The sequence below is a fragment of the Mya arenaria genome, chromosome 3 (genome assembly GCF_026914265.1).
Source record: "Mya arenaria isolate MELC-2E11 chromosome 3, ASM2691426v1".
Taxonomy (NCBI): Eukaryota; Metazoa; Mollusca; class Bivalvia; order Myida; family Myidae; genus Mya; species Mya arenaria.
The window spans coordinates 12,703,312-12,730,890 of NC_069124.1; the positions used below are offsets into that span (position 1 = coordinate 12,703,312).

The 27,579-nt window shown below is 36.9% G+C and overlaps 3 protein-coding genes across 3 annotated transcripts; 2 read left to right on the top strand and 1 right to left on the bottom strand.

Annotated features, from left to right (window-relative positions):
* Positions 1 to 204: 204 nt before the first annotated feature.
* Positions 205 to 8,263, bottom strand: LOC128228769 (maltase A3-like). The gene is made up of 11 exons (XM_052940267.1): positions 7,897 to 8,263; positions 7,181 to 7,360; positions 6,568 to 6,725; positions 5,666 to 5,791; positions 4,892 to 4,999; positions 4,551 to 4,657; positions 4,086 to 4,284; positions 3,655 to 3,843; positions 2,596 to 2,724; positions 831 to 921; positions 205 to 694 (listed from the first exon to the last, which is right to left on the bottom strand). The coding sequence occupies exons 1-11, from the start codon at positions 8,141 to 8,143 to the stop codon at positions 435 to 437; spliced, it is 1,794 nt and encodes a 597-aa protein (XP_052796227.1). The 5' UTR covers positions 8,144 to 8,263; the 3' UTR covers positions 205 to 434.
* A 1,701-nt stretch (positions 8,264 to 9,964) lies between these two features.
* On the top strand, positions 9,965 to 16,248 carry LOC128229375 (major facilitator superfamily domain-containing protein 6-A-like). The gene is made up of 5 exons (XM_052941260.1): positions 9,965 to 10,121; positions 11,575 to 11,763; positions 11,932 to 13,422; positions 14,489 to 14,680; positions 14,942 to 16,248. The coding sequence occupies exons 2-5, from the start codon at positions 11,691 to 11,693 to the stop codon at positions 15,037 to 15,039; spliced, it is 1,854 nt and encodes a 617-aa protein (XP_052797220.1). The 5' UTR covers positions 9,965 to 10,121; positions 11,575 to 11,690; the 3' UTR covers positions 15,040 to 16,248.
* Positions 16,249 to 18,939: 2,691 nt separating this feature from the next.
* LOC128229376 (major facilitator superfamily domain-containing protein 6-like) lies at positions 18,940 to 26,003 on the top strand. The gene is made up of 5 exons (XM_052941261.1): positions 18,940 to 18,980; positions 20,699 to 20,779; positions 21,061 to 22,548; positions 22,828 to 23,019; positions 24,420 to 26,003. The coding sequence occupies exons 2-5, from the start codon at positions 20,707 to 20,709 to the stop codon at positions 24,506 to 24,508; spliced, it is 1,842 nt and encodes a 613-aa protein (XP_052797221.1). The 5' UTR covers positions 18,940 to 18,980; positions 20,699 to 20,706; the 3' UTR covers positions 24,509 to 26,003.
* Positions 26,004 to 27,579: the final 1,576 nt, after the last annotated feature.

Genomic DNA, 27,579 nt, shown 5'->3' on the forward strand with positions numbered 1-27,579 from the left:
TACATGTATGTATAAACGAATCTATCATTTGCCTTTTTAGCACATTAATGTATAACAGTCGATTTAAGATAACATATCAAAATCATAGCACCAGTAACACAATGAAATGTCCATGGTTACTTAGTATCGTGTTTCAAAAGCTTGCAAATGACAATAAATGTTTTATAGTCTCACAAACAACAGTTATACAACACAAAAACACACACACACACACACACATACACACATACACGCACGCACGCACGCACGCACGCATACACAATGAGGTAGTGACACATTCTTTTTACTTTTAAAATCATCCGTACTCTATCAAATGTTGGATATAATTATATAGTTATCTAAAACACACCCACACACCCACCTCGATAATCCATCAATCTACACACAACACAACTCCACTAGCCATCAATCGGCACAGCCCTTCTTTCAATATTTTAAGCCTGCAATTCGACCTCCTCCAGGTGCACAACAAGCCCCTCCCCCTGGTTCAATGTCACGTTATTGAGCTTGACCATGTGGTCCCGGCGGCCCAATTTCGTGGCGAACACAACTTTGCCCTGCAAACCCCATGACGAGGCATTTAGTTGCTTGCTTGTGGCATTGCCAAGGAATGCCATAACGAGATAGCGTTCCCCGCGCGTCGTTCCCCGGCCGTACATGAGTACTTGTTCATTCAAATCACCGTCCGGTATATCTAAAATACACATGGATTCTTGAAATGGATTCAGAAATAATAAAATCGTACCGTATTACTGTATATATCTAATTAACTGCGCTTTAACTGAAGAAGAAAAAAAATACTGCATATACATAGACGTTCACGGCCTTACCTATCTTGCTGTTCATGAACGCCGGATTCTGTCTAAGTGAAGCCAGCTCTTTATACAGGAGCAAACTGGACCCTTCTGTTGCATTCTCTTTCTAAAATACAATGTTTTATTCTCCAATACCAATTCACCAAATATAAATACATTCAATATCAACAAGCTAGATAAAATTACTCCCATTACAAATACCGTCAATATAACTACTACCAATATCCCCAATATCAATACACACCCTATAAATACTCCTAATACCCAAACATTTACATTCAAAAAACTCAATATCAATATCCCAAATATCAATACACTCAAAATGGATAACTAAAATTTCAATATTCTTATTATCAATACACTTGATATCAATATCCTCAAAACCAATATCCCAAATAACAAGACAGTCAGTATCAATACCCATAATATCAATACAATTAATATCAATATCCGCGATATCAACACCCCCTAATATCAATACATTTAATAACAATATCCCTAATTTCAATAAACAAAATATCAATATCTCAAATTTAAAAACACTCAACGGCTTTACAATCAAAATCGGTATCAACAAAATCAATGAGCACAAACTAAATACATTAACTATCATTTCACTCAATATCATTACACTCACTTTCAACATCTCCAATAGCAATACACTCAATAGTAATTTTCCCTATATCAATATCACCAACATCAATACTCTTAAGACGAATATTTCACTTATTAATACAGTCAATTTCACTACCCTCATGTACAAATAAGTTTCAATATCAATATCCCCATTATCGACACACAATATAAAAACACCAAATATGAATAGACTTAATATCAATACCTCCAGCATCAATATCATATCATCAATGTCCTTGATATCATTGTTTCCCAATATCAACACACTCAATGTCAATATATCCAATATCAATATACTCTAGGTCAATTTCCCAAATATCAATATCCACATCAACAATATTAATGCCCTTTGCTTCAATACTTCATTATCAATACCCTCAATATCAATATACCGAATATCAGTACAGTCAATATCAATATCCCATATATCACTATCCCCAATACCCCTACACTCAATATCAATACTTTTAACATCATAATTCCTAATATATGTATCTTCTTTAGCAATTCAATTAATATCAATACTCTGGATATCAATATCCCGAATACACTTAATACCAATACCTTAATATTAGAAATTTCGATATAAATACCCCCATAGTAATAATCGAATACTCAATGATACTTATCATTACTCCTTTTATCAATACCACCAATATCCATACCCTCAAAATACTCTCATTATCAATACCACTTTCCTTAATACCAACATTTCAAATATGGATATCCAAACCCTCAATATCCTCATTATCAATATACATTGAAAACAAATACCCCCGATCTCCAATATCAATACACTTGATATAACTTTACACTCCTTTTCCTCATTAGTATTACCGGCAATATGAATATTCCCAAAACAGACACCCTCATCAGCAATCTCCCCAATATAAGTCCATATAAACAGCCGAGTCTTTGGCGATTTTTGTGTTGGCGACTCTACGTTATAGGGAACACAATAAATATCTAAATGTTAAAAAACGTTCCCTATACGCGCATTATTGTGGCTACCCCAATATCAGATTCATCAATACCAATATACAATGTACACTAAATACCAGTATTCTTAATATCAATACACTTAAAATCAATACATTCAAAAGCAATACTGTGCACTCTCACACCTATGTTTTCCAAAAGTTACCTTTACGTTGACGACCGACATATTTGTGACAGAGGTGAAGGGAAGCCAGGGTGTATGACTTTTCGTGAAGCCCGCATATAAAGTGCTGTCCCACTGCATTGGATTCCGCTCAGAGTCTCGCGAGTTATCCTGTAATTGATATTTAATCAAAAGAATAAACAAGGATTGAAAAGCGACTATTTTCAATGCTCAATGTTCTGTTTATGTTACATAATAATGCACCAGTCAATTGTAACCACGCCCCCCCCCCCCCTAGGTCCGGGGAATAGCGGGGATTTTGACTTTCGAACTGATGGTAAAACCCCAGCCAAATGCCCCCGCACCCCAGAGACTCTATATAAGGCCCAATCTCAGCTAAAGTAGGCGCTAAGACAAAACCACCGCGGTCACCCGGCTCTGCGGGGCCACCTGGAAAATAAAAACACGGCCCTTTTCCCCGGCTATCCCCGGTATACCCCCGGATCTGGGGGGGGGGGGGGGTTACAAGTGACTGGTGCATAACTATGACTTTAGGTTGTATGGTAAGTGCCATCGTCGGAAACACCCCATACAATACAACGTTAATTGCTTCGCTTATATATAACTGAATTAAGTGCCGTGGTTGCCGACAATGGGTTAGTGCAGTCATTAGCACTTATTATTCTCACCAAGACGTTTCGGGTTCGATTCCCGACCTGCCTGAAACCGGACGAGTGAGTTTCTTCCGGATACTCCGATTTCCCCCAAAACGCAAGATCACACTCTCGCCTTAACAGAGAGTTATCAATATAATGTTAATAATAATTAATAACTTATTTCATAATCTTCATTAAATAAATAAGCTTTAAAAACAATAAACATAGCAACCTTAACTACTAGAATGTTCAACCGGTAGTTAGGGATTCAAAATATTGGTATAATCTAGATTAGATAATGTACATAATTTTTTCTCGCTACAAAACAAAACACCCGTAACCAATAAACCATAGCTATTAAATGAAATTAAATGAATGTAATATTGGTGTTTTCGTGGAATCATTCGTGGACGTCATAATTGAAAACACTTTCAGCATACCCTACCGGATTGTTGGAAGTGATGGCGTATGGGTCTTTCGGTGGGAGTCCCCGGTAGTCTCCCCCGTGCATGCCCAGTTCCTCGCCGTAGTAGGTTGTGGGGGTTCCCGGAAGTGTGAGCAGAATCATGTTCAAGGCATCCACGTACTGGATACCCATACGGTCAGCAATCCGCGGGTTGTCGTGGTTACCGATCTGTCATTAGATATACTGGTCAAAAACAGGTCCAGTGACAACTTCTGCCTATCAGAAATATAATGGTGCTTGGAAACCAAGCTATCACTCCGATCCGTTTTTTCGGTTTTCTTTTCCGTGGATGCTTTTTAAGTAAAAATTGACAAGGGTTTGAGAGGAACTTAAGTCGTGAACTATAAAACAAATATATAGTAATTTTAAAATTGTATAGCATAGATGCACATGCAAGTTAAAACTATTACAACAAAGTTTGGCCACTGCCCCGACGAGATGTTGACGCCATCTCTAATGGTTTCCATGAAGCAGCTGGCCAGGGATTTAGTACAGGGTGAGGCCTTTCCCCCCAGTGGGATTAGATCGAAGAAGAATGGCACGGAACCCGCCTCGTAATACTGCATCCGGGCCTCCTGGGGGATACCAACTGTCTCCGCCAATAGGAATCTGCAAGAAAACGTAGATTAGAATTAAGACCTTTTTACTCTATGTTATCCTTTTTTACTAAATAAACACTGACGAAGTGAAGGATAAAAAAAGTTAAGGCGTTGAGTTATACCATGAATAAGTGTTCAGTCACAATGCACATTAAACATAGCTCCTTAACCCAAGTGCATGTGTTCGAATAAGAAGAATACTGTTTCTTTGTATCATTCAGAATGTCGTCAACATTTTACTGTTATGCATATTAAACCTGTTGTTTTCACACGTACCTGTCTCCTCCAAACCCATCCAATATGGACCTCCATTCTCGGACAACATCAAATATTTCTGGCTGGTTCTTTATATATTTGTGGAGGTTTGGATCGAAACCGTTGGTCTGCCAAAAAGGAACATCATATCTTTTTTATTTTTTTTCGTATTTTTTATATTTATTGAAAACGATTTTGATGGTACATGATAAACTTGTAAAAAATATGAAATAGCGTTCTATTGATTCGTAAAAGATGATAAAACGGTTGATCATTGTCAGATAACATAAAGAAGTACATATATAACATTTTGCATACTGCTCGTGTAATTTGACGTGCACATTTCAAATGCGTTAACGTACCGCTCCTAAAGGTTCATCCATGGACTGGTCCTCGATCTCAAACAGATGCGGGATTGCGTCAATCCGGAACCCGTCCACTCCTTTCTGTAACCAGAACTTTAACACTTCCTGCCAAAAAAGATAAGGCATAGTGATGCATTACACCAGTGAAATCGTGTCTAGAAAATAGAATTAATGTTATTTACAAATGTGTTTGTGGGAGTACGAATATGTATTTTTTTATACCAAATGTGCTTAATACCTCCCCCCCCCCCCCCCCCCCCCCGAACTTATTTCATCAACAACTGAGTGTAATTAATGCCTTAAAGCTGCGATTTCACAGATATACCGTTTTTACAACTTTTTTATTTTTTGTCTTGGAAAGAGCAAATTTTTGCGTAAATATCTGCAAAACAATGATAAAAGACTGCTGACAAAAGAACAGATCGTTTATTTTCATTTTTCCGTTAGAAAAATGATGTTTTATGGCTTAACCCGTTAGTGGCTTAAACCGTTACTAACGCAATGCATAAAACATCCATTTTTGAACTTAAATATTTTTTGTCAGCAGTCTTATATACATGGTTTCCATGCATTTTCGCATAAATTGGCTCGTTCCAAGACAGAATTAAAAAAGTTGTCAAAACGTTCAATCTGTGAGAGTACAGCTTTAAAGTTATCTTTGAGCTTTTATTCTTCTATCGGAGAGTTTTAGCTACCGTTTACAAGTGTACTCGACACTAAAAACACTTGGATAGTCATACTAGATACAACGGACAACCCGCGAAAAAATACCTTTATATGTTCCCTGACAGCATGGTTTCTGTAGTTGAGGTCCGGCTGTGAAGCAAGGAACGCGTGATAATAGTACGCCTGACGGGCCTCATCCCACTGCCAGGCCGTGCCTTCAAATACGCTCTTCTGCATTATACAGAAATACAACAAACGTAAACATTTGCCAAATAATTTGCTGAGATTTTGGGTGGCATTTTGTTGCACTCGGAAAAAACATGCGCTCTGCTGTTTAACACATTGACGATATAACGACAAAAAATTCAAAATGTTCAGAAGAAACCTCGCTAGGATAATTATGATACAAAATTATTGTAATCATTTGTCATATGACTTAATTTTTGATTTGATAATGTTTCCCAATCTATTCATTTACGTTCATCTTATATAAACTTCCGCAATTTAGCACCCCTAAGCATTTAAAGAGGGTACGGAGCCATTCGGAGCTCCTCGGCCATTTTTATCGAAAACAACCTCGGATGTATTTGGACGGTTTACATACTCAAAAAGTGGTACGTTTAAGTCCGCTGCAAGTAGATCGCGTAGTAATTTTATTTAGCAGTTAAACTTTATGACGTAACTCTTAGGAATCTTAATTATGTTTGCAATAATTCACTTCACTAGCAATCAATTTAAAACTTAGATCAATAAATACAACTCTTAAACACAACATTTGATTAATGATATAATTCAAAAATTTACGAACTACTTCAACTGATGTACCGGCATACATCCGAGGTTGTTTTCGATAACAATGGCCGAGGAGTTCCGAATGGGTACGGAGCGGAGTAACCATAGCATGTGTAAACTGAAAAGTTCAAACTCAAGCTTTCACGAGACATGTTTTAAAAGTGTTTATAAAAGGGGTGTTCTCTCTTAATTGTACTCCATTTCATTATGCTTACCCAGTTGTTAGGCGGAACACGTGTGCCATTTTCCAGGAGGGTCCCATTGTTCCAGACATAAAAGTCCTTGTAAGGCTCCTCTGACCGCCGGCTCGCCTCGAACCATGCACTCTCGTTACTTGTGTGGTTTGGGACGAAGTCGATTATGATTTTAATGCCTATAATGAAGGGAACTCCCACTCCATTACCTGTGATTGTAAACTTACCATCGTGGATCAGTTCAGATCAGATCATTGAGAAGGCTATTACAAACTAGTAAATTTGAAGAGTTAAAATCCTAACTAATAGAGTCGAACCCCATTGGCTCGAACTCCCAGGGACCGGTGAAAATACCTTGAGCCCCAGGAAATTCGAGCCAAGCGGTAATATAACATTTAATAGAAAAAAGTCGGTCCTTAACATCCAGTTCGAGCCAGCGAGGTATTTGAGCGAATCGAATTCGAGCCAACGAGGTTCGACTGTAGTATACATATGTACAATGGCAGCAAACTGAGCCCATAATGTACGCATGCAGTGTAACATACATGGCCCCTAACTGCTGTTTAACACGCACATTAGACGTTCAGATTTCACTCTGGGCAAGATTGATTTGCATTTGCCTAATTTTACAAACCCCGTTCATGCGCCTCGGTCATGAGTTCCTCAAAGTCTGTCATGTTTCCAAAGATAGCATCGACCTCGGTGTAGTTGGAAACGTCATATCCGAAGTCGCGCATTGGGGACGTGAAGAAAGGACTCAACCACACGGCCCCTACTCCCAGGTACCGGAAGTAGTCAAGTTTCTCGATGACACCTGAAGTGGAGTTTGATTAGAAAAAGGGCAAGCCCAGGCAATTTAAGAGGGGTTACATCCGTTGAGGCCCCTCCGATTTTTTTTATTTTAACTGCTATATGTCTTTCAAATATATATAAAATGCAAACAAATCTACTTATCTGAAAGCAGACTAACGGGACAATCTAGGATTTTATCTATCTAAAATAGGTCATTTCATTTAACCTTTTTATGTATAAACATTTAGTGAGTTTGTCTTTAACGATACAAATATTCAATGAGAAATGCAGAGGTTTAAAGCAAAATGTTTTCCGATGCGGGGTCGTGCGCGCACATGTCAGAGTATTCTGGAAATGATATTTAATAAATAAACATTTTATCGTCTCAATTTCCTATTTACACATGTCGCAAAGATATTTCTATTATTCAATTTCAATATGTCTTCCATGACATCAAAGATGCCATGAAGACATTCAGATATATCATTTTTGAATCGGAATTAGACTATGTCCCAAGCTGTCATGCGAGGAAAAAAACTGAACAAAAACGGATCCAACCTCTTAGATCTCCAACGCCGTCATCGTTGCTATCCTTGAAGGACCTGGGGTAGACCTGGTATATGATGGTTTTCTGCCACCATTCCAGTGGCGCTGGTGGCGGCGGTGGTGTTGGGCCTCTCACATCCGGTGAGAGGAACGTGACGCAGACGACAGCTGCTATCCCACCGATAAGACACACAAACAATATACCAGTACAGATCGGCCTCTGACAACAACCGACCTTTGGTTTGATGGCTTTGTCCATGCCCTCTATTATTTGTAAAACTATTTAAAGAGTATCACTAAAATCTTGCATTAGATTCAAATAACAAGGAACAAAATGAAGTATGAAAAAGTTATTCCATGTTTAATTCCAGGCGAAGAACAATCGAATGCTTCTCTCGAATTGCAAAGAACGCCGATTTTTCCAATTTATTTCAATTATTTTTCAGCTTTTAATTTCTATTAGAACCTTTGATAGAGATCTTTGATGATCAAATAACAGCGATTTAGTACTTTCATTCACAGAAAAGACGTGTTGTTCTTTTATATACATACATTTATCTATCCGTATTTACTTATTCGCTAGGCGGGAGATAAGATGGCCGGGATTTTTAACGTTAATTCCTTGGTTTCTATGCAAAAACTTTAAGATCAGCATAGGGGTGGATTTACTCTCGTAATAAGTGTGGTGATAAGAAAAAGCGTTTAAAGTGTTAAAATGGGATGTTAATGTCCAATGGTAAATAATATGACTTGCCTTAGTAATTGGGTGAGTTTGCTTTGACAGAGAATCAAGCTCCAATTATCGAAACTTCTTGATATTAATCAGATTTGTAGCTTATTTAATTTATCCATTTATCTAACTTAACCTTGATTTTTCGAAATAAAAAGTAGGTAATCGTGATTATCACAAAAAAAGTTCATTTAAAGTCTAAAAACACTTCAGATTGTTATTATAACACAAAATTGTACTAAAACAAAAATAGTGAGCTTAGCTAAAGCTGCATTCTCACAGATTGAACGTTTTGACAACTTCTTTATTTTTTTGTCTTGGAACGAGCCAATTTACGCCAGTGATAACTGTGATATAAAACTGCTGACAAAAGATCAGATCGCAGATTTTCTTATTTATATAAAAAAAGATGTTTTATGCATTTTTCTTAAATCGTTAGTAACTCTTTTAGCCATAAAACAATAATTTTCGAACGGGAATATGAAAATCTGCAATCTGATCTTTTGTCAGCAGTCTTATATCACTGGTTTGCAGATATTTACGCACAACTGGCTCATTACAAAACAAAAAATAAAAAAAGTTGTCAAAACGGTCTATCTGAGGGAGTGCAGCTTTAATCCTGTAAAAAATGATTTAAGATGATTCGAGAAACTAGGACCAGATCATTGAGAAACTAGGACCAGATCATTGAGAAACTAGGACCAGATCATTGAGAAACTAGGACCAGATCATTGAGAAACTAAGACCATATCATTGAGAAACTAGGACCAGATCATTGAGAAACTAAGACCAGATCATTGAGATCATTGAGAAACTAGGACCAGATCATTGAGAAACTAGGACCAAATCATTGAGAAACTAGGACCAGATCATTGAGAAACTAAGTCCAGATCATTGAGAAACTAGGACCAGATCATTGGCGGGGCAAACGAGTAATGCAATAATTCAAAAAAAAAAAAAAATACCGTATTTTTTTCTGATTTTCTTTACTGTTCAATGCTATCAAGTTTGAAGTTTTTAACAGTACACACAATATTTCTAAAGTTCAAAATATTGGATAGCCTAAGATCATTATGAACATGTTTACGTGTATAAAATGATTTCATTTAAAAATATAATGAAACTCGCGATCGTCGCCTATTTCTTGTCTATTTAATACTTTGTGTACTCAGTTTATATTAAATACCATAAAAGCAATCGAATTTTCTACTGGTAAATTAAAATTGTTGAAGGTGTTTAAATTCACAAGAGCAATAGCTAGGTGTATCGGAAAACATTTTAGATACTTATCTTATTAGTTATTTTCGCAATCCATTCACAAAGTAAAATACCTGTGAATTTTTATATAGTTCGATATCAGAGTGAATTTATGCTATTTCAATACCAACATAACGTACAACTATTACTGTACAGTGTCCTTTAAATGTGTATTAATAAAGGAGTTCGTTCCCTTAGTTACTATAATCAATTGTAAACAACAGGTGTGTTCCACACGTTCGCTTGATTAGTAAGTATTTCTTTGTTTTATTTGCTTTTTAAAACATAGTTTAAGTCACGAAAAATGTTTTCACATAATTCGGACACATTATATCTAATTTGTTTCAGTTAATTTCACACGAAATTTACAATGAATATAATACAGGTAAAGGGAAAACAGTGAATTATGTCAGTTTGTCAGTGTATTGGTAATGTCGGTATTGATTCAATGATTAACGAACTATTTCTTTCGAACATGGTTGTCGCATTATATTATTTATACCATATAAACTTAGAGTTAAGGCAATTGGCTTTTCTATTTTGTAGCTAAAAGGTTTGTGATTTAAAGAGTTTTAACTACTTAATCTTTTTCTAATTGTTTTACATGTTATCGCATCGTCTTTACTCCTACGTGGCGTGAATATATTATGTGTATGTTGTTATTTGTTTAGTACACAAGTGGAACGTTCATCATATACTATATGACGTGTTAGGGTCGTGAAACACTAGACAGCAGTATTATTTCCCAAGTTAAGTGCAATTCGGAAAATTAACTATATAATATATAGAAGTTTAGAACACTTATATAGTGGTCTTAAATCTTCGAAGGATGAAAATATGAAGACAAAGTATATTCTTGATTCAACTGGTTCAATTTTCTTAGCCTCTTCATCGCTCATATTCTTTTCTTTCGCGTCATTCGAGGCCCAGTTCTGGCCCGCTGGTAATTCTAATATACATAAAGAGTATTTTTTCATAAAAACACCTCATTTGCTGGTGAGAGTAAATGTGTTATTTGTTACCAGCTATTTTAATCATAGATCAACTCACACAGCTATTTTTGTTTTTGTCACAAGATAACGACTACGTTTTAGTGTCTACCTAACCATTCTCATGATTAAATTATTGGTCATTTTCACTCCAAACGTTGAAAATAAATTTGAAGATCGATGAAGGATGGGACAGAAAATGCATTTCTTATTTCATATCCCCGTTACCCGCTTTCTAAGTCTATGCCGGTACCCAGTCCCCTCTCCAGTGTGTCTTTGCAGCCTACGTTTATACATGTACTGTTATACAGTTATATTTAGATTAGTGAATATGTAAGTATACAACAGCTAATTTAAACAAAAATATTTGTGGTGGAAAAAGGCCTTGGTTTTCAATGTAAGTTATTTAATTCTCCCTACGAGGCATTCCATGTACATGTACCAGTACATATGTGAAGCTTTCTGGCGTCATGGTCATTCAGACGTATTAATAATTGATAACACACTAAACAAATGCATATTAGCTTTTCCGCAGTGATTTTACACCTTAGCCATTCAATGATTCTGCCTATCGAGATAGTTATACATAACCTGATAAGCCCAGATAAATCACTGTAAGTAGGCATAACAGAAATACCTCGCACGAATTTGAATGTCACATATAGTTATCAAGAGAAACTTAACTAAGTACTATTCAAGCTGCATATGTTTTAGTTTCAAACAATGCTCAACTCTGGCATGTTGGACCGGGAACTGACGTGAAGAAAGAATCACACACGTGTTTAGTTAACTTAGCTAGTGTTTCAACAAACGTTTTAACAGACAGAAGGATGGCCTTACCATGTGGAGAAGTAAACAGACAACTGCTTCCGGTCAAACTGATGTATTTCTTCTTTATGGCAGGTTGGTGTTAATTATATTGTTGATTTTAATTTTCTTTACGTCAATAGTCTATATACGTTATCGAAATGCAAATATTTGCATTTTATTATCTGAAACTATTTTATATTACTTATCCGAGACGCCCCTCGAACTAAGAAACTTAGGTGTGATCTTTATTTGTCTGTCAAGGTGTAGGTACCCTACTTCCCTTCATCCCGGTATACATGCGCCAACTGGGACTGTCTGCGGAGGAGACTGGAATAATCTACGGGGTCATGCCCTTCGTCGCCTTTTTCGTGCGGCCCCTTATTGGGGTTCTGGCTGACAAGATACAACGCCACAAGGCTGTGCTTATCGTATGTGTGTTACTAACTGGAGTCATGTACGATCTTCTGCTTTTGACACCCGCGAAGCAAACGCTTGATAACTCGGCTCTCGCAATAACGGTCCACATGCAGTGTTCACAAGCCGATTCTTTTATCAGGGATTGTAATTTTGCTGACGATGGTTGTGAGATGGGTTTGAAACAAGCTCTAGTCGCCAATAATCTTACTGGTATTTCAAGAAAATGTGAGTTTCAGTGTTCTGTGAGCAGGATGTCGATTAAGGCAGGCAGCACGTGCTTCACAGCCGATGTTGGGACGTTGAGTGAGGCTACGTGTGATAGTGTTGTGAATACCGGTCATGACGTCATGTTTCAAAGTGACGTTAAGGGTATACTCGATAATGAAATTCATGTGGGAAACAGCTCATATAGCGGCCACACATGCACAGATTATGATCTCAAGAATCTGACTTTCAACGGCACCAATTACTGGCAACTTTTATGTGAATCCGAAACAGTGTTCAACTGCAACTTACACTGTACACCAGAAATCAGCCAGAAATGTATGGGCACTATCAGTAGTGATGACAAACTAAGCGAGACATTTTGGATCTTTTTCGTGATATTTTTGTTCTGCAACATCGTGTTTGCCCCTGTGATCAGTCTTATCGATGCTATAGCATACGATATTCTAGGTGAAAAACGCGGATTGTGGGGCCGTCAACGCCTCTGGGGGACTTTAGGCTTCATCTTCTTTGCCGTCGCTTCAACGTTCATCATGGACGCTATCAGTCAAAAGAGCAACAACGTTGACTATTCAGTCTCATTCTATATTTTTCTGGCTCTAACAATATGTACGTGCGTGGTCGGGTACTTCCTAAAACTGTCGGAGAACATCCACTGTGGACAATTTTTGAAAAACATCCTAGGATTGTTAAAATATCCCAAAGTCGTTGTGTTCCTGATAGCTATGGCATGTTACGGTATTATGAACGGTGTTATCGAAGCATTTCTATTCTGGTATCTCATGATGTTAGGCGCATCCCAAAAAATCCTAGGACTCTGCATTGTATTCCAATGTGGGCCGGAAATAATCATGCTACAATTCGCCGGTAAAATCATCAAGCGTATCGGCCACATATCTTGTCTGCACATCGCCTGTCTTGGCTACGCCATTCGTTTCTTCTGCTACTCCATAATCCCGGGGCCGTGGTACGTACTTCCGGTTGAACTGCTACACTGCCTTACGTTCGCACTCATGTACGCCGCCGCCTCCTCCTACGCCAGCGTGATAACACCAGAAGGGATGTCCGCCACCGTCCAGGGACTTGTCGGCGGGCTACTATACGGATTTGGTATGATATTCGCTTATAAACCATACACTATATTAATGATTTTAAGGGTACGCTCATGTTTTCGTACAATGCATTTTTTTGTATGACGAAATAAAGTGTGGCAAATCATAAGGAATGTTAAAACTAAGATACCAAAAGCTGGAAACCTTTAGCAAATGTTGATGTTTTCTCAAGTATCCTCTTTAAAGACCACACTATCCATTATTCTTTGGCGTTTACCCAGTGCCATTAAACCGGGTTTATGTTTAAACATTTTGCTACTGAGCTTGTTTCTGTAGTTTTTCGCATAAATATTAACAACAATATTAATCACTTACAGCTTTATTATCACGTGATGTAATCAATGAACTGTAAAAATATCTACCTCTTTCATTTTTAAAGTTTCGCTGGCCTTGTGATATCGGGGTCGGTTTTCTTTTTTACTTCACAAACCACAAAAATGAAAAAATATTTATACTATAACTGTATTTTTCCGACATTTTCGATATCATAGAGTTTAATAATGATACAATTATTGTTTTTAGATGCATAACCGAGTTCCTTTAAATCTGTGAACACTGATTTTACAAAAATAAACATACATGTACAGATCTTGTACGGTGTTCTGTTAATGCACCAGTCAATTGTAACCACGGCCTCTCCAGGTCCGGGGAATAGCGGGGACTTTGACTTTCGGTCAAGCCAAGCCCGGGTAAGATCCCCGCCTTGCGGGAACGAACTGCTGGTAAAATCCCCGCCAAATGCTCCCGCACCCCAGGCCCATTCCCCGCTATTTTGGCGCGAGGACAAGACCAACGCACTCACCGGCACTGCGCGGCCACCTGGACGGTAAAAACACGGCCCATTTCCCCGGCTATCCCCGGTGTTCCCCCGGATCTGGTGGTTACAATTGACTTTTGCATTATATCTTGAAACTAATTCATATAACGGAGCACCTGCCTATCACGTACTTCACGCTCCATATAACAACTTTCAGTCAACGTCTTCTTTTTGTATTTAATTCAAGAAAATGTAGTCTCATTTGATGTTGATAGTTATTGTTAGTTTTACTATGTTTCAATTTAAGGCAAAGGTATCGGAAGTTTGGTGACGGGGCAGTTGTTTGACGCCAGGACGGGCCTCGGGCCGGTGTGGACATTTCGGGTTTATGGTTTTTTTGCCATCGCGGTGCTGCTGGTGTACGGGGCCGTCCATTTCGCCTTTTTCCGGGACGCATCTTCCGACAAGGATATTGTGTCAGATGAACAGGCGGGAAAAGGTATGTGATGGAACAACGTAATAAACTGGCTTCTTTACGTTTTGTCTAAACTGATTTGCCATCGAGGTCAAATTAAGCATATATCATGTTTCATTCATATAATTGAAAAGTTTTTCGATTACTAGTAGTTTAAAGCAATTACAGTGCACACATCGTGAACGTTTATAAAATAAAGTAGTTGTTTTCAATAACAATAATTGATTCAGTATCCTTGCATGAACAAGCCTTATTTGAGTTCATAGTGTATTCTTTTCATAACAGCTATTTCAGAGGAGAGTGCTGAAGGCGTGGCGGAGAAGCTGTTAGGCGCAGAGGAAGGTGCAGTCTTGGAGCAACGGGACCGGACTGAACCTTGCTGAGGTAGGGGGATGTTGGCGAATTGATAGGGTCGGGGGTTTGGCCAGTCTTGGAGCTGCTGAACCGGACTGAACCCCGCTGAGGTAGGCGGATGTTGGCGAATTGGTAGGGTCGGGGGTTTGGCCAGCTTGGAGCTGTGGGACCTGACTGAGCCCTGCTGAGGTAGGGGGATGTTGGCGAATTAGAAGGGTCGGAGGTTTGCCCAGTCTTGGAGCTGCTGGACCGGACTGAGCCCTGCTGAGATTAAGGGGGAGTTGGTAGGGACGAGGTTGGGTCGGAGCTGCATTACGTAACTGAACCCTGCTGGGGCGGGACAAGGTGCGGAGCAAAGAACTGACAAGAGTGGTGATGAAACTCGTGGCCGAATAGAATCATGCCGAGGACCATGCCGGCTCTTTCTGAATGTTTGTGTTAATGCATATCAATGTGAAGCCAAAATACGACAATATGATCTCAAGATATAACCTCAGTTTTACACATTCCTCCGATCATTCCTTTACTATGTTATTTTTTAAAAGGTTTTAGTGAGACCAAAAATGAACATTACCGACAAGTATTTCAGGTTTTAAAGTGTTCATGTTCCGATTTGTGTTTAAAAGCCATGTTGTTGTTTATTGTTGATCCACGACTTATATAGAGTTGATGAATTTCTAAATGAGCTGTCCATGATGGGTTTTTTTTCTGACATTTTTTTATAATTTTAATTTGCTCAATTGTCATTTTTCCTATATTTGTAAAACTGTGTAAATATTGTGTTATTTTCGGCCGTTGATAATAATATCTTATAATTTTAAATTGCCTTCTTATAATATTATAGCATTTTTTGGATTTTCTCTAATTTGGTTATATATTTGCATATGGAGACTTCAACATTTGATTCAACCAAGGGATTCATCTTTAACGTGTTAACATTTAGTTTGTGTTTAATAAGTATAAAATTATAATTGTTTATTATGATGATTATCTTTTGTTCTATGACTTATTTTTGGTTCATCATTTTCAGATTTTTAACTGAACTGTGCATGGTGGGCATTAATGACGTTTTATTTATAATTCTATTTTATTGATATATATTTTCTGTATTTATATGAGCGTTTATACATTAAGGTTTTCTTTGTTATGTGGGGTCCTTGATTATATACAACCGTACATTTGTAAAAATTTTTTTAATGTTTTTGCGTTTTGATTTGATTTTCATTCGGAATATCTAAATAAATCCTTACATTATAATTGTTCTTATTGTTTACAGTTTTACATCTAGGAAAATGAGTAAAATGAATAGGAAATTTGATTTTATTTCCAAACGGTAAATTGAGTGATAAATTAATTATATACAATTATAAAGCATGATAAAATAAATATGCATAATTATACGAAACATGAAAAATATAATGGTAAGTACCGAAGATGCATATATTTAAAACCACCTTCACCTTGGTTGAAAGACAGAGGTTGAAAGACAGAGGGTTTTTTTTAAGTTCCGGTGGCTGGGGACAGTATTCAATAGCATTCTCATTCTTATCCCTAGATAATAGATATGCCTAAGTCATTCAGACTATTGGCCAGTATTTCATAGATTAGTTCAATCGAAACTCCTAAACGTAAGTTAGATACGTCATGGTTATTGATAAAGGTACAAGGGGCTGTATTCAATTACCACCTTAGACCTCATTTTATTTTAAGATTATAATCCAAGCGTGATTGGACTGTAAAAATAACTAGTCAGTTGACTGAATGGCTTTGCTAATGCGTGTCTAAACAGACAGTGATAAAAACGATATTGCATACGGCGCTGGAATGTCCTATGTCCGTGGTCAAGGTTATACTTCTTACAAGAACGTTTAAAGTATTAACATGGGATATACATCTCCAATGATAAATAATATGACTTGCCTTACTAACTGTTTGATTCTTGTTGAATTCTATCAGACGGCAAGTCAGATCTTCGGCGGGGCGGTCGAGCAATGATATCAATGGCATTTAAAAATAGTTTTTACCGTATCACAACTCTTTTTCCCCCCGATCTTTTTAGCCGCCCCATGCATATCAAGTATTAAGTTTTAACAGTACACATACCATTAAAAATGTTTGGATAGCGATAAAGATTATGATGAACATGATTAAGAATTTCATGTATGAAATTATTATATTTAAAAAGAAAATGAAACTCGTCGCCTATTTTTTGTCTATTACATATTGAACACAGTCTCTTTCTTCATTACCAAAAGAGAAACCCTTTTCTACTGGTTAGTTAAAATTCAGGCATTTAAATTCACAAAGAGCAATAGCCAGGTTTTTCGGAAAACACTTAAGATAATTCTCCTATTAGTTATTTTGGAAATCCATTCACAAAGTAAATACATTTTTCAAGTGAATTGCACACAATTTGATATAAAATTGAACTAATACTCAATTATCTTCAATATCAACTAAGCGTACAACTATACTGTACTGTATCCTTTGTATTATTGAAAGAGTTCCTTCCCTTAGTTCCTGCAATCAATTGCAAAACAACAGGGGTGTGTTCCACACGTTCGCTTCAATAGTAAGTATTTCTTTGTTTTATTTGCCTTTTAAAACGTAATTTAAGTCACGAAAATTGTTTCAGATCTTGTGGACACATTCTGTCCACTTTATTAAGGTTTATTTCATATCAATTTACGATGTTTTCCTATAAAGTGTTACCTTCATGTATGCAAATAGTCGGGATTCTTCCAATTTCTTACGTCTAAACGGGTTTATGCAAAAACGGGGGGGGGGGGGTATTGAAATTGTATTAAGAGAAGTACTTTATGTTTGAAGTAAATAATAAAGGTTATACACATAATTATTTTAACGTGTTAGTGCAAATTTATTTTGCACAAAACAAGCATTAAACTATTAAATGCATTAAAACACAGGATTTACCTTCCAATAAAACGAACCTTGACTGACACAGGCAACAATTATACCAAGCGTAAAAACTCGACCATCTCCGGAAAGCTTCGCGATAGACCTCGTAAATACAATCGTAACAACTCGGCCATGGCCGAAGTGTTCCGATCGTTGTAAAACTGTGAACCGCAGCCTTGCAGGTGCCGTTCATGTATATATCGTTGTGTTTTGCCAGTATGAAATGAAAAAAACCCGCACCAAACACATAATAATTCGTTGGATATTTCTTTTGTGTGTGTAAGGAACTAATATAAAATAACATTATCTGGTAATATTTCTTGTTTTTATGATATTTATAGACGCATCATGCTTAAACCCGTAATCCCGATCGGAATATATAACTACCCACTTTTGGTACAAAACAATGTGTACCTCAAGGATTTGCCATATCTAAAATCGTAAAAAAACGTCAACGTACAATTATTTGGACAAGTATGCACAATACAGGTAAACGAAAAACCAAGATTATGTAAATGTGTCAGTGTTTTGGTCCTGTTGATAGTGAGGTCGTGATTAACATCGAATTGAATTTTAAGCCACATAACTTATAAAAGTTAAATCAATTGGCTACTTTCCTTTTTTGTAGCTAAACAGTTTGTGATAAACATAATCTTGTAAGTATTTCAGGTATAAAATTATTATATTTAAAAAGATAATGAAACTCGTCGCCTATTTCTTGTACACAGTCTATTTTTATTTTCATAAGAGCAACTCTTTTCTACTGGTTAGTTAAAATTTAGGCATTTAAAATCGCTAAGAGCAGTAGCTAGGTTTTTCGGAAAACATTTTAGATAATTCTCCTATTAGTTATTTTGGAAATCCATTCACAAAGTAAATGTGAATTGCACAGAGTTCTATGTAAAATTGAACTTAAACTATCTTCAATGCCAACTGTGCGTACAACGATTACTGAACTGTAGCCTTTTAATGTATTATTAAGAGTTCCTTCCCTTAGTTACTCCAAACCATTGCTAACGAAAGGGGTGTGTTTCACACGTTCGCTTCAATAGTAAGTATTTCTTTGTTTTATTTGCCTTTTAAAACATAATTTAGGTTACGAAAATTGTTTTCAGATCTTGTTGACATATTCTGTCGACTTTATTTAAGTTTATTTCATATCAATTTACGATGTTTTCCTATATAATGTGTTACCTTCATTTATACATAATACAACTGAAAGGAAAACGCAGGATATGTAAGTTTGTCTGTGTACTGTATTGGTTCTGTCGGTGGGAAAGTCGTGATTAACGCCACATTTTACTGTTAATGCCATATAACTTATAACATGTTAATCAACTGGCTTCTTTCCATCTTTGTACCTGAACGATTTGTGATTGAAAGAACTTGATCTACTTGATCTACTTTTCACTGCATTACATCCCATACACCAGTGCATGCGTGTAGCCTTCATGTGTCATGTTCATAGACATAAATTAGAACGATCGTATAAATGAATAATGACCGACATACTACACGAAGGAATATCTTTTCCGCAGTGATTTTAAACCTTAGGCATTGATTCTGTCTGCTATCATATTTTGTCAACATGGGGTTCAACATTTGTAGCACAGTAGCTGTAAATAAACATAACAGAAATACTTCGCACAGATGGAAATGCCTCTGATATTAAATGAAACTAACATTAGTACTTTTCAAGCTGAATATGTTTAGTTTTCTAAACATTACTCGACACTGGCATTTACGACTGGAAGCTGGAGGGAAGAAAAAAAATCAAACACGGTTTTATTTAAGGGCCTTCCACAGTGCAAAAGGCGTCTGAAAGCCCAAAACATAAAATGTTTAAAAAAAACAAAAACATTCTTATTTAGTTTTAAGGTTCAGTATTTAACAAGCATAATTAAACATACATCATTTGCAACATGTGTAGGTGTTAAAACTAATTAGAAGTTAAGCAGATTTTACGATAGAATATTTTATCAGAATTTTAATAAAAAGCATTTGCATTTTTTTTCTTAACAAAATGTCTTTAAACAAAATGATTATGTTTTAAGTGTACATGTAGTCTACATTACCCTATCAAAAATGTATTGCGGCTTTGTGGTGATTGCTTGTAATTAAAGAAAGGTATTTGCATTTTTGTAACCAGGAAATGAATTTAATCCACCATTTTTCACTTATTTTTTTAAATAGCTTTCTTATTTGAAAACATATCAGTAAGAAACTCCAAGACATTGTTGATTGGGTAGTCTGGAGCATTTGATACAAAAATGTACTTATTTTGTCAGATTGTTCTTCAAACTTAAAGCTGCACTCTCACAGATTGAACGTTTTGACAATTTTTTTTATTTTTGTCTTGGAACGAGCCAAGTTTTGTCAAAATCCATGGACACCAGTTATATAAGACTGCTGACAAAAAAAATAGATCGCAGATTTTTAAATTTAAGTTCAAAAAATGATGTTTTATGCATTTTTCTTAAACCGTTAGTAACGGTTTAAGCCATAAACATTAATTTTCGAACGGAAATATGAAACTCTACGATCTGTTTTTTTTTGTCAGCAATCTTATATCATTCGTTTACAGATATTTACGCAAAGATAGGCTCTTTCCAAGACAAAAAATAAAAAAAGTTGTAAAAATGGTAAATCTGTGCAGCTTTAAATTAAACATTCACGTTTAATACATTTTAACCTTTTCCCTTCCCCTCTCACTTTTGTACTGTTGAAGGTCATTAACTTTAACTATCGTATCAAGTGACGTTGTTTCAGGCAGAAAGATGGCCTCTCCATGTGGAGAAGTAAACAGACAGCTGCTTCCGGTCAAACTCGTGTATTTCTTCTTTATGGCAGGTTGGTGTATATTATTATTTTTATTTTACATTTATTCTGAAGGACTGTATTTGTTATTGAAATGAATGAATTTAATATCGTTATGAAAAGTCGTCCATGCATAAACTTACAGAGCTGAAATAGATATTTAGATTTTGATGTGAAGTAGATTATAATTATGATAGAATTAATAATATGATTATATAATTTAAACACCATTTATGCTGTTTTATAATAATCATCTCACACGCTCCTCCCCCCAGCTTAGTAAAAGTAAATGTTATCTTTATATGCCTGTCAAGGTGTGGGTGCCCTACTTCCCTTCATCACGGTATACATGCGCCAACTGGGACTGTCTGCGAAGGAGACTGGAATCATCTACGGGGTCATGCCCTTCGTCGCCTTCTTCGTGCGGCCCCTTATTGGGGTTCTGGCTGACAAGATACAACGCCATAAGGCTGTGCTTATCGTCTGTGTGTTACTAACTGGAGTCATGTACGATCTTCTGCTTTTGACACCCGCGAAGCAAACGCATGATAACTCGGCTCTCGCAATAACGGTCCACCTGCAGTGTTCACAAGCCGATTCTTTTATCAGGGATTGTAATGTCGCTAACGGTGGTTGTGAGATGGGTTTAAAACAAGCTCTAGTCGCCAATAACCTTACTGGTATTTCAAGAAAATGTGAGTTTCAGTGTTCTGTGAGCAAGAACTCGATTAAGGCAGGCAACACGTGCTTTACAGACGATGTTGGGACGTTGAGTGAGGTTACGTGTGGTAGTGTTGTAAATACCGGTGATGACGTCATGTTTCAAAGTGACGTTAAAACTATACTCGCAAATGAAATTCAGGTGAGAAACAGCTCATATAGCGGCAACACATGCACAGAATATGATCTCAAGAATGTAACTTTCAACGGCACAAATTACTGGCAACTTCTATGTGCATCCGAAACTGTGTTCAACTGCAAATTACACTGTACGCCAGAAATCAGCCAGAAATGTATGAGCACTATCAGTAGTGATGACGAACTAAGCGATACATTTTGGATCTTTTTCGTAATATTTTTGTCGTGCAACATAGTGTTTTCCCCTGTGTTCAGTCTAATCGATGCGATTGCATATGACATTCTTGGTGAAAAGCGCGGCTCTTGGGGCCGTCAACGCCTCTGGGGGACTGTTGGCTACATAACCTTTGCCGTCGCTTCAACTTTCATCATGGACGCTATCAGTAAAAAGAGCAACGTTGACTATTCAGTCTCATTCTATATTTTTCTGGCCTTAAATATATGTACGTGCGTGGTCGGATACTTCTTAAAGCTATCGGAGAACATCCACTGTGGACAATTATTCAAAAACATCCTAGGATTGCTAAAATATCCCAAAGTCGTTGTGTTCCTGATAGCTATGGCATGTTACGGTATCATGAACGGTGTTATCGAAGCGTTCCTATTCTGGTATCTCATAATGTTAGGCGCTTCTCAAAAAATCCTAGGACTCTGCGTAGTATTCCAATGTGTGCCGGAAATAATCATGCTGCTATTTGCCGGCAAAATCATCAAGCGTATCGGCCACATGCCTTGTCTGCACATCGCCTGTCTTTGCTACGCCATCCGTTTCTTCTGCTACTCCATAATCCCGGGGCCGTGGTACGTACTTCCGGTTGAGCTTCTACACTGCCTGACGTTCTCCCTCATGTACGCCGCCGCCTCCTCCTACGCCAGCGTGATAACACCAGAAGGGATGTCCGCCACCGTCCAGGGACTTGTCGGCGGGCTACACTTCGGATTCGGTATGATGTTATTATTGATGTTTGTTTATGCACCATACATTATCATTATGTTTTCAGTCTGTTCACTCTTTGAGTTTACAAAATCGAAAAGGCATGAACAGACCTGGAACAGATGTTTATTTTTATTTTAAAACGTATTCACATTACGGAGTAGCTGTCTGTTGCTTACTTCAAGCTCCATAAACAACTTTCAGTCAACGTTTTCTTTTTGTATTAAATTTAAGAAGATGTTATCACTTTTGATGATGATAGTTATTCATTTTACTGTTTTAATTGTAGGCAAGGGTATCGGAAGTTTGGTTACGGGACAGTTGTTTGACGCCAGGACGGGCCTCGGGCCTGTGTGGACATTCCGGGTTTATGGGTTTTTCGCCATCGCGGTCCTGCTGGTGTACGGGGCTGTCCATTTCGCCTTCTTCCGGGACGTCACTTCCGACAAGGACATTGCGTCAGACAGACAGGCTGGAAAAGGTACGTAAAGAATTAAAGTACTAAAACTCCTTTACTTTACGCTTTTCTAAACGAAGTTATCATCTACTTCATATTATGCATATAAGATGCTTCATTTTTAGCTCTACTGGCCAAAGGCCAGAAGAGCTTATGCGATGGTAATGTGTACGTAGTATGTGCATCCGTGCGTTCGTGCGTCCGTGCGTCTGTAAACAATTGCTTGTGAACACGATACAGTCTTCAGTTTTGATTGTATCTCGATGAAACCTGTACAGTATCTAGATATCCATTAAAGCTGGGTTCCTTTCGAAAACCAGCCAGATCCGCCCATGCATGCATAGATTATGGCCCTTGATAGTATAAAAATGCTATTGTGTAAACAATTGCTTGTGAACACGATAGAGTCTTCAGTTTTGATTGTATCTCGATGAAACTTGTACAGTATCTAGATATCCATTAGAGCTGGGTTCCTTTCGAAAACCAGCCAGATCCGCCCATGAATGCCTAGATTATGGGCCATGAAAGTTTTAAAGAAATGCTTCCTATTTTTAGCCAGGTCTGCATGAGCGATTTCTATTTTTAGCCAAGTTTACATGTACATGTAAATTCAAGTCTAGAGTTAAGGGAGACAATTTGCAAGTCTAGGATTTTTAGAGACAATTTGCTTTTTGCTTCTGCAGTTGATTTTGTGAATTACTCTGCCTTGTTCTTGTTGAAAGCCCAAAGGCCATTTTTTAGCTTTAAGTTCTGTAGTTTGTGCATTCATCTGAACCAAATTGGTTGTGAATGTTTAAGTTATGCACCTGGCGTCATTAATGGCCACACCCAGGGTTCACAGGTTTGGTAAACATAAATCTGGAAAGGTTTGAAAATCTTTTTGTGTGTTCGTGCATCCATCTCAGCACAATTGATTGTGAATGTTTGTTCAAATTGATAAATGTTGTCCTAGGTTGCCCTTGACTTAGACCTTTTGACCAACTTTTTAAACTACAGAAAGTTTTACTATGAGTGTAGTTTTGAAAGCATTTTTTTTGTCAGATGACTTTTATTTGGCACATGTTAAAATAGTTCATGCAACTAATCTGCTTACAATACTTTCTGGGCTCAGATGTTGAACGTGCTACGTTTTCAGGTAACCCAAACACAAAACATAAGCTATATGTCTGTTGCCTTTTACCCATACATACATGCTCTGGATTGAGATGACCACAAAAGCCATGCCAGTAGAGCATAGGCCCTTTTGGGCCTCTTGTGTTAATTAAAATATTGTTTTGAGTTTTCTGGAGGAACAGAGTGCAAAGATCGTTAACGTTAATACAATAAGGTAGTTTTCTTCAATATTATTAATTCACTCAGTATTCTTATATGGACAAGCCCTATTTGAGCTCATAGTGCATTACTTTGATAACTTTTCATTTAAGAGGAGAGTTCGAAAGGCGCGGCGGAGAAGCTGTTAGGCGCAGGGGACGGAGCAGCCGTGGAGCTGCAGGACCGGACTGAGCCATGCTGAGATTTAGGGGGAGTTGGTAGGGACAGGGTTGGGCCGGACCTGCATAACGTAACTGAACTCTGCTGCCAGGGGCTGGACAAGGGGCGGAGCAAAGAAATAACAAGAGTGGTAATGAAACTTGTGGTCGAATGGAACCATGCCGAGAACCATGGCGAGGACCATGCCGGTTCCTTCTTAAGAGTGTGTGTTAATACATATTGCATATGATTGTGAAGCCAAAATACCACAAAATTATCACTTATTACATAATAGTCAGCGCATTCTTTTACTAGGTTATTATAGAACCACACTTTAACATTACAGTCAGTTATTTCTAGATTAATAGTCTACATGCACCGGTTTGTGTTCATAAACCATGTGGTTGTTCATTGACGACATATATGGAGTTTAGTAATTTCTAACTGAGCTGTCGATCCATGATGGACATTCGGACAATGTGTTTGTTAATTTGAATTTGATCAATTGTTTTTGTCTAAATTTGTACTCCTGTGTAAATATTGTGGATGCCTTTGTTATGTTCGGCCTTTGATAAGATACAGGGTAATATTTGTTAGTAATAATTGCCTACTTATAACATTATAGCATTTTTAGGATTTTTTGAATTTGGGTTAAATCTTTACCTGATAAAAATCCGATGCCTCTGTTTCTGTAGAGGTTTCGGTCATATTATATAAAAACACGACCCTGAGTAATGTGGCACTTGTCTTTATTAAAACATGACAAATGAAACATTTTAATACAAGCTTAATATAATTATTGTAACAAACACCCACTGACTGTTACGTTTTGACAACTGTTTTTTTTTATTTTTGTCTTCGACAGCATGGAAACCAGTTAAATAAGACTGATGAATAAAAAATGATCGCAGGTTTTCATATTTAAGTTCAAAAATTGATGTTTTATAAAACATTAATTTTCTAACAAAAATAGGAAAATCTGCGATCTGATCTTTTGTCAGCAATCTTTTATCATTGGTTTGCAGATATATATGCAAAGATTTGCTCTTTCTAAGACAACAATTTAAAAAAGATGTTGTAAAAACGGTATATCTGTGAGAGCGCAGCTTTTAAGGGCATGGTGATATATACGTGCACAATCAAAACATAAGTATGAACTAGAATGTGAAAATTAAATACAGCCAAGTTCTACATCTTCAACTTGTCTACATGCAGAAGTTTTTGTTTAAATTTTATAGAAGTGTCTATCATATTCATCTTTTGCGTTCATCATTTTCGGATTTCCTACTCAGCTGCACATTCTAGACATTTATGACATTTTACTTATACATGTCCATGGTGGGCATCAATGACAAATTAATTATAATTCTATTTCAACGATACAGTGTTTCTTAATTGCAACGAGCGTTTATACAATGCGCTTTTCTTTGTTATGTTGGATCATTAATCATATATAACCATACATTTGTAAATTTATAAATGTCGTTGTGGTTAGATTTGAATTTCATTAATTTTGGTGTTTCTGAATAAATCTTACCATATTTATTGTGCTGATTGGTAACAGTTCTCGACCTTTATATCTGGAAACATGAGTATAAGGAATAGAACATTATTACGAAGGTGCAAGCATTCTTGAGTAATCCAACGAAAACCTTTTTCTCACCTCAAGGTCACCACGACCTTGACCTTTGACCAACTGATCCAGAAACCAATAGGGATCATCTACTAGTCATTACCGAGTGGAATACCAAGTATGAAGTTCCTGGGTGCAAGTGTTCTTTAATTATTCAACGGGAACTATTTTTTTCACCTCAAGGTCACCTTAACCTTTTGACCTTCTGATTCCAAAATCAGTAGGGGACATCTACTAGTCATGACCAACTGGCATACCAAGTATTAAGATCCTGGGTGAAAGTGTTGTAAAGTTTTTGAGCTAAACCCGTTTTATACCTTAAGGTCACCGCGACCTTGACATTTGAGGTCACCAATAAATCGTTTTTCACCTGAAGGTCACCGCGACTTTGACCTTCTGATCTCAAGATGATGTTATGACTTTCTTGCATATGAAGCGTTAAGTTACTTGACCAAAATTATCTTAAGTTATTGAGCCAAACACGTTCTTCATCTCAATGTCACCGTGAACTAGACCTTTGACCTTTTGATCTCAAAATCAATAAGGGTCATCTACTGATGATAACCATCCTGCATACTTAGTATGAAGTTTCTTTGTCTTAGCGTTCTTAAGTTATTGGGTGGAAACGAAGTGTGACGGACCGACCGACCGACCGATTGACCGACTGACTGCTTAATTTAATGTTTTTACATCAATAAATAATAACTTATTCAATGGCATTGTTAAACATACAGTTTGAAACACACATATTGTTTAAAACATGTAGTAACATGGTTACGGACCTTTGGTTTATATGTGCGTGCCATGGTGAACCACCCGGTATTCCGGATCAGTAACAACTTTTGCATATTATTTGTTCAAATACATTGTTATGAATAATATCTTTAAAATTAGTGAAAGAAAAATAATTCCTAATTTGAACCGAACTGTCGGGCAATTGTAAATTGTCGCGACTTTGTGAATATAAAATTATGTTATAAAGGTAAATAAAATTGATGTTTGTACGAAATGGAAAAGCACCAAAACACGAACTTTTATGAAACTGTTCGTTTGAAAATAAAATAAAAGTTGATAGTTTGATTATTTGAATTACTTAGGCATGTTTGCATAGTACAGAACTTTTCAGGGATGACCTCGTTAAGGTTTTTATTAATAATGATAAAAAACAGTTTGCACATTTTGGTACTTATTTTGTTTGATTGGTTGTATATTATAAAGAGCATTTTAAAGGAAGAAAGGGAAATGAGATTTGTATTTGAATATTACAGAAAACAGCACCCTTTACTGTCAATCAGAGATACTTTGCATTGGCGCAGAGGACATAGCGATCTATGGAAAATGGACGACTTTACCAACTCGTGTAGGTCGCCAAAATAACAGATTCTTCTATTCTACAAAACTAGAGAAAATATAGTTTACATTCACAGTCAAATCTGCTCTACGTGATATGGAGCGGCAGTTAAAAGGAAAATTCCTCGATT

What these genes read in the sequence shown, in the direction of transcription:
- LOC128228769 (XM_052940267.1), bottom strand. Translation starts at nt 8,143, where the DNA reads ATGGACAAAGCCATCAAACCAAAGGTCGGTTGTTGTCAGAGGCCGATC. An exon ending in TGGATGAACCTTTAGGAGCG is followed by an intron (nt 4,658 to 4,891) that starts GTACGTTAACGC and finishes CCTTTTTGGCAG; the next exon opens with ACCAACGGTTTCGATCCAAA. An exon ending in GGCAGTGGCCAAACTTTGTT is followed by an intron (nt 3,844 to 4,085) that starts GTAATAGTTTTA and finishes ATCTAATGACAG; the next exon opens with ATCGGTAACCACGACAACCC.
- LOC128229375 (XM_052941260.1), top strand. Translation starts at nt 11,691, where the DNA reads ATGGCCTTACCATGTGGAGAAGTAAACAGACAACTGCTTCCGGTCAAA. An exon ending in GTATTTCTTCTTTATGGCAG is followed by an intron (nt 11,764 to 11,931) that starts GTTGGTGTTAAT and finishes TTGTCTGTCAAG; the next exon opens with GTGTAGGTACCCTACTTCCC. An exon ending in CGGGCTACTATACGGATTTG is followed by an intron (nt 13,423 to 14,488) that starts GTATGATATTCG and finishes TTTCAATTTAAG; the next exon opens with GCAAAGGTATCGGAAGTTTG.
- LOC128229376 (XM_052941261.1), top strand. Translation starts at nt 20,707, where the DNA reads ATGGCCTCTCCATGTGGAGAAGTAAACAGACAGCTGCTTCCGGTCAAA. An exon ending in CGGGCTACACTTCGGATTCG is followed by an intron (nt 22,549 to 22,827) that starts GTATGATGTTAT and finishes TTTTAATTGTAG; the next exon opens with GCAAGGGTATCGGAAGTTTG. An exon ending in AGACAGACAGGCTGGAAAAG is followed by an intron (nt 23,020 to 24,419) that starts GTACGTAAAGAA and finishes TTTTCATTTAAG; the next exon opens with AGGAGAGTTCGAAAGGCGCG.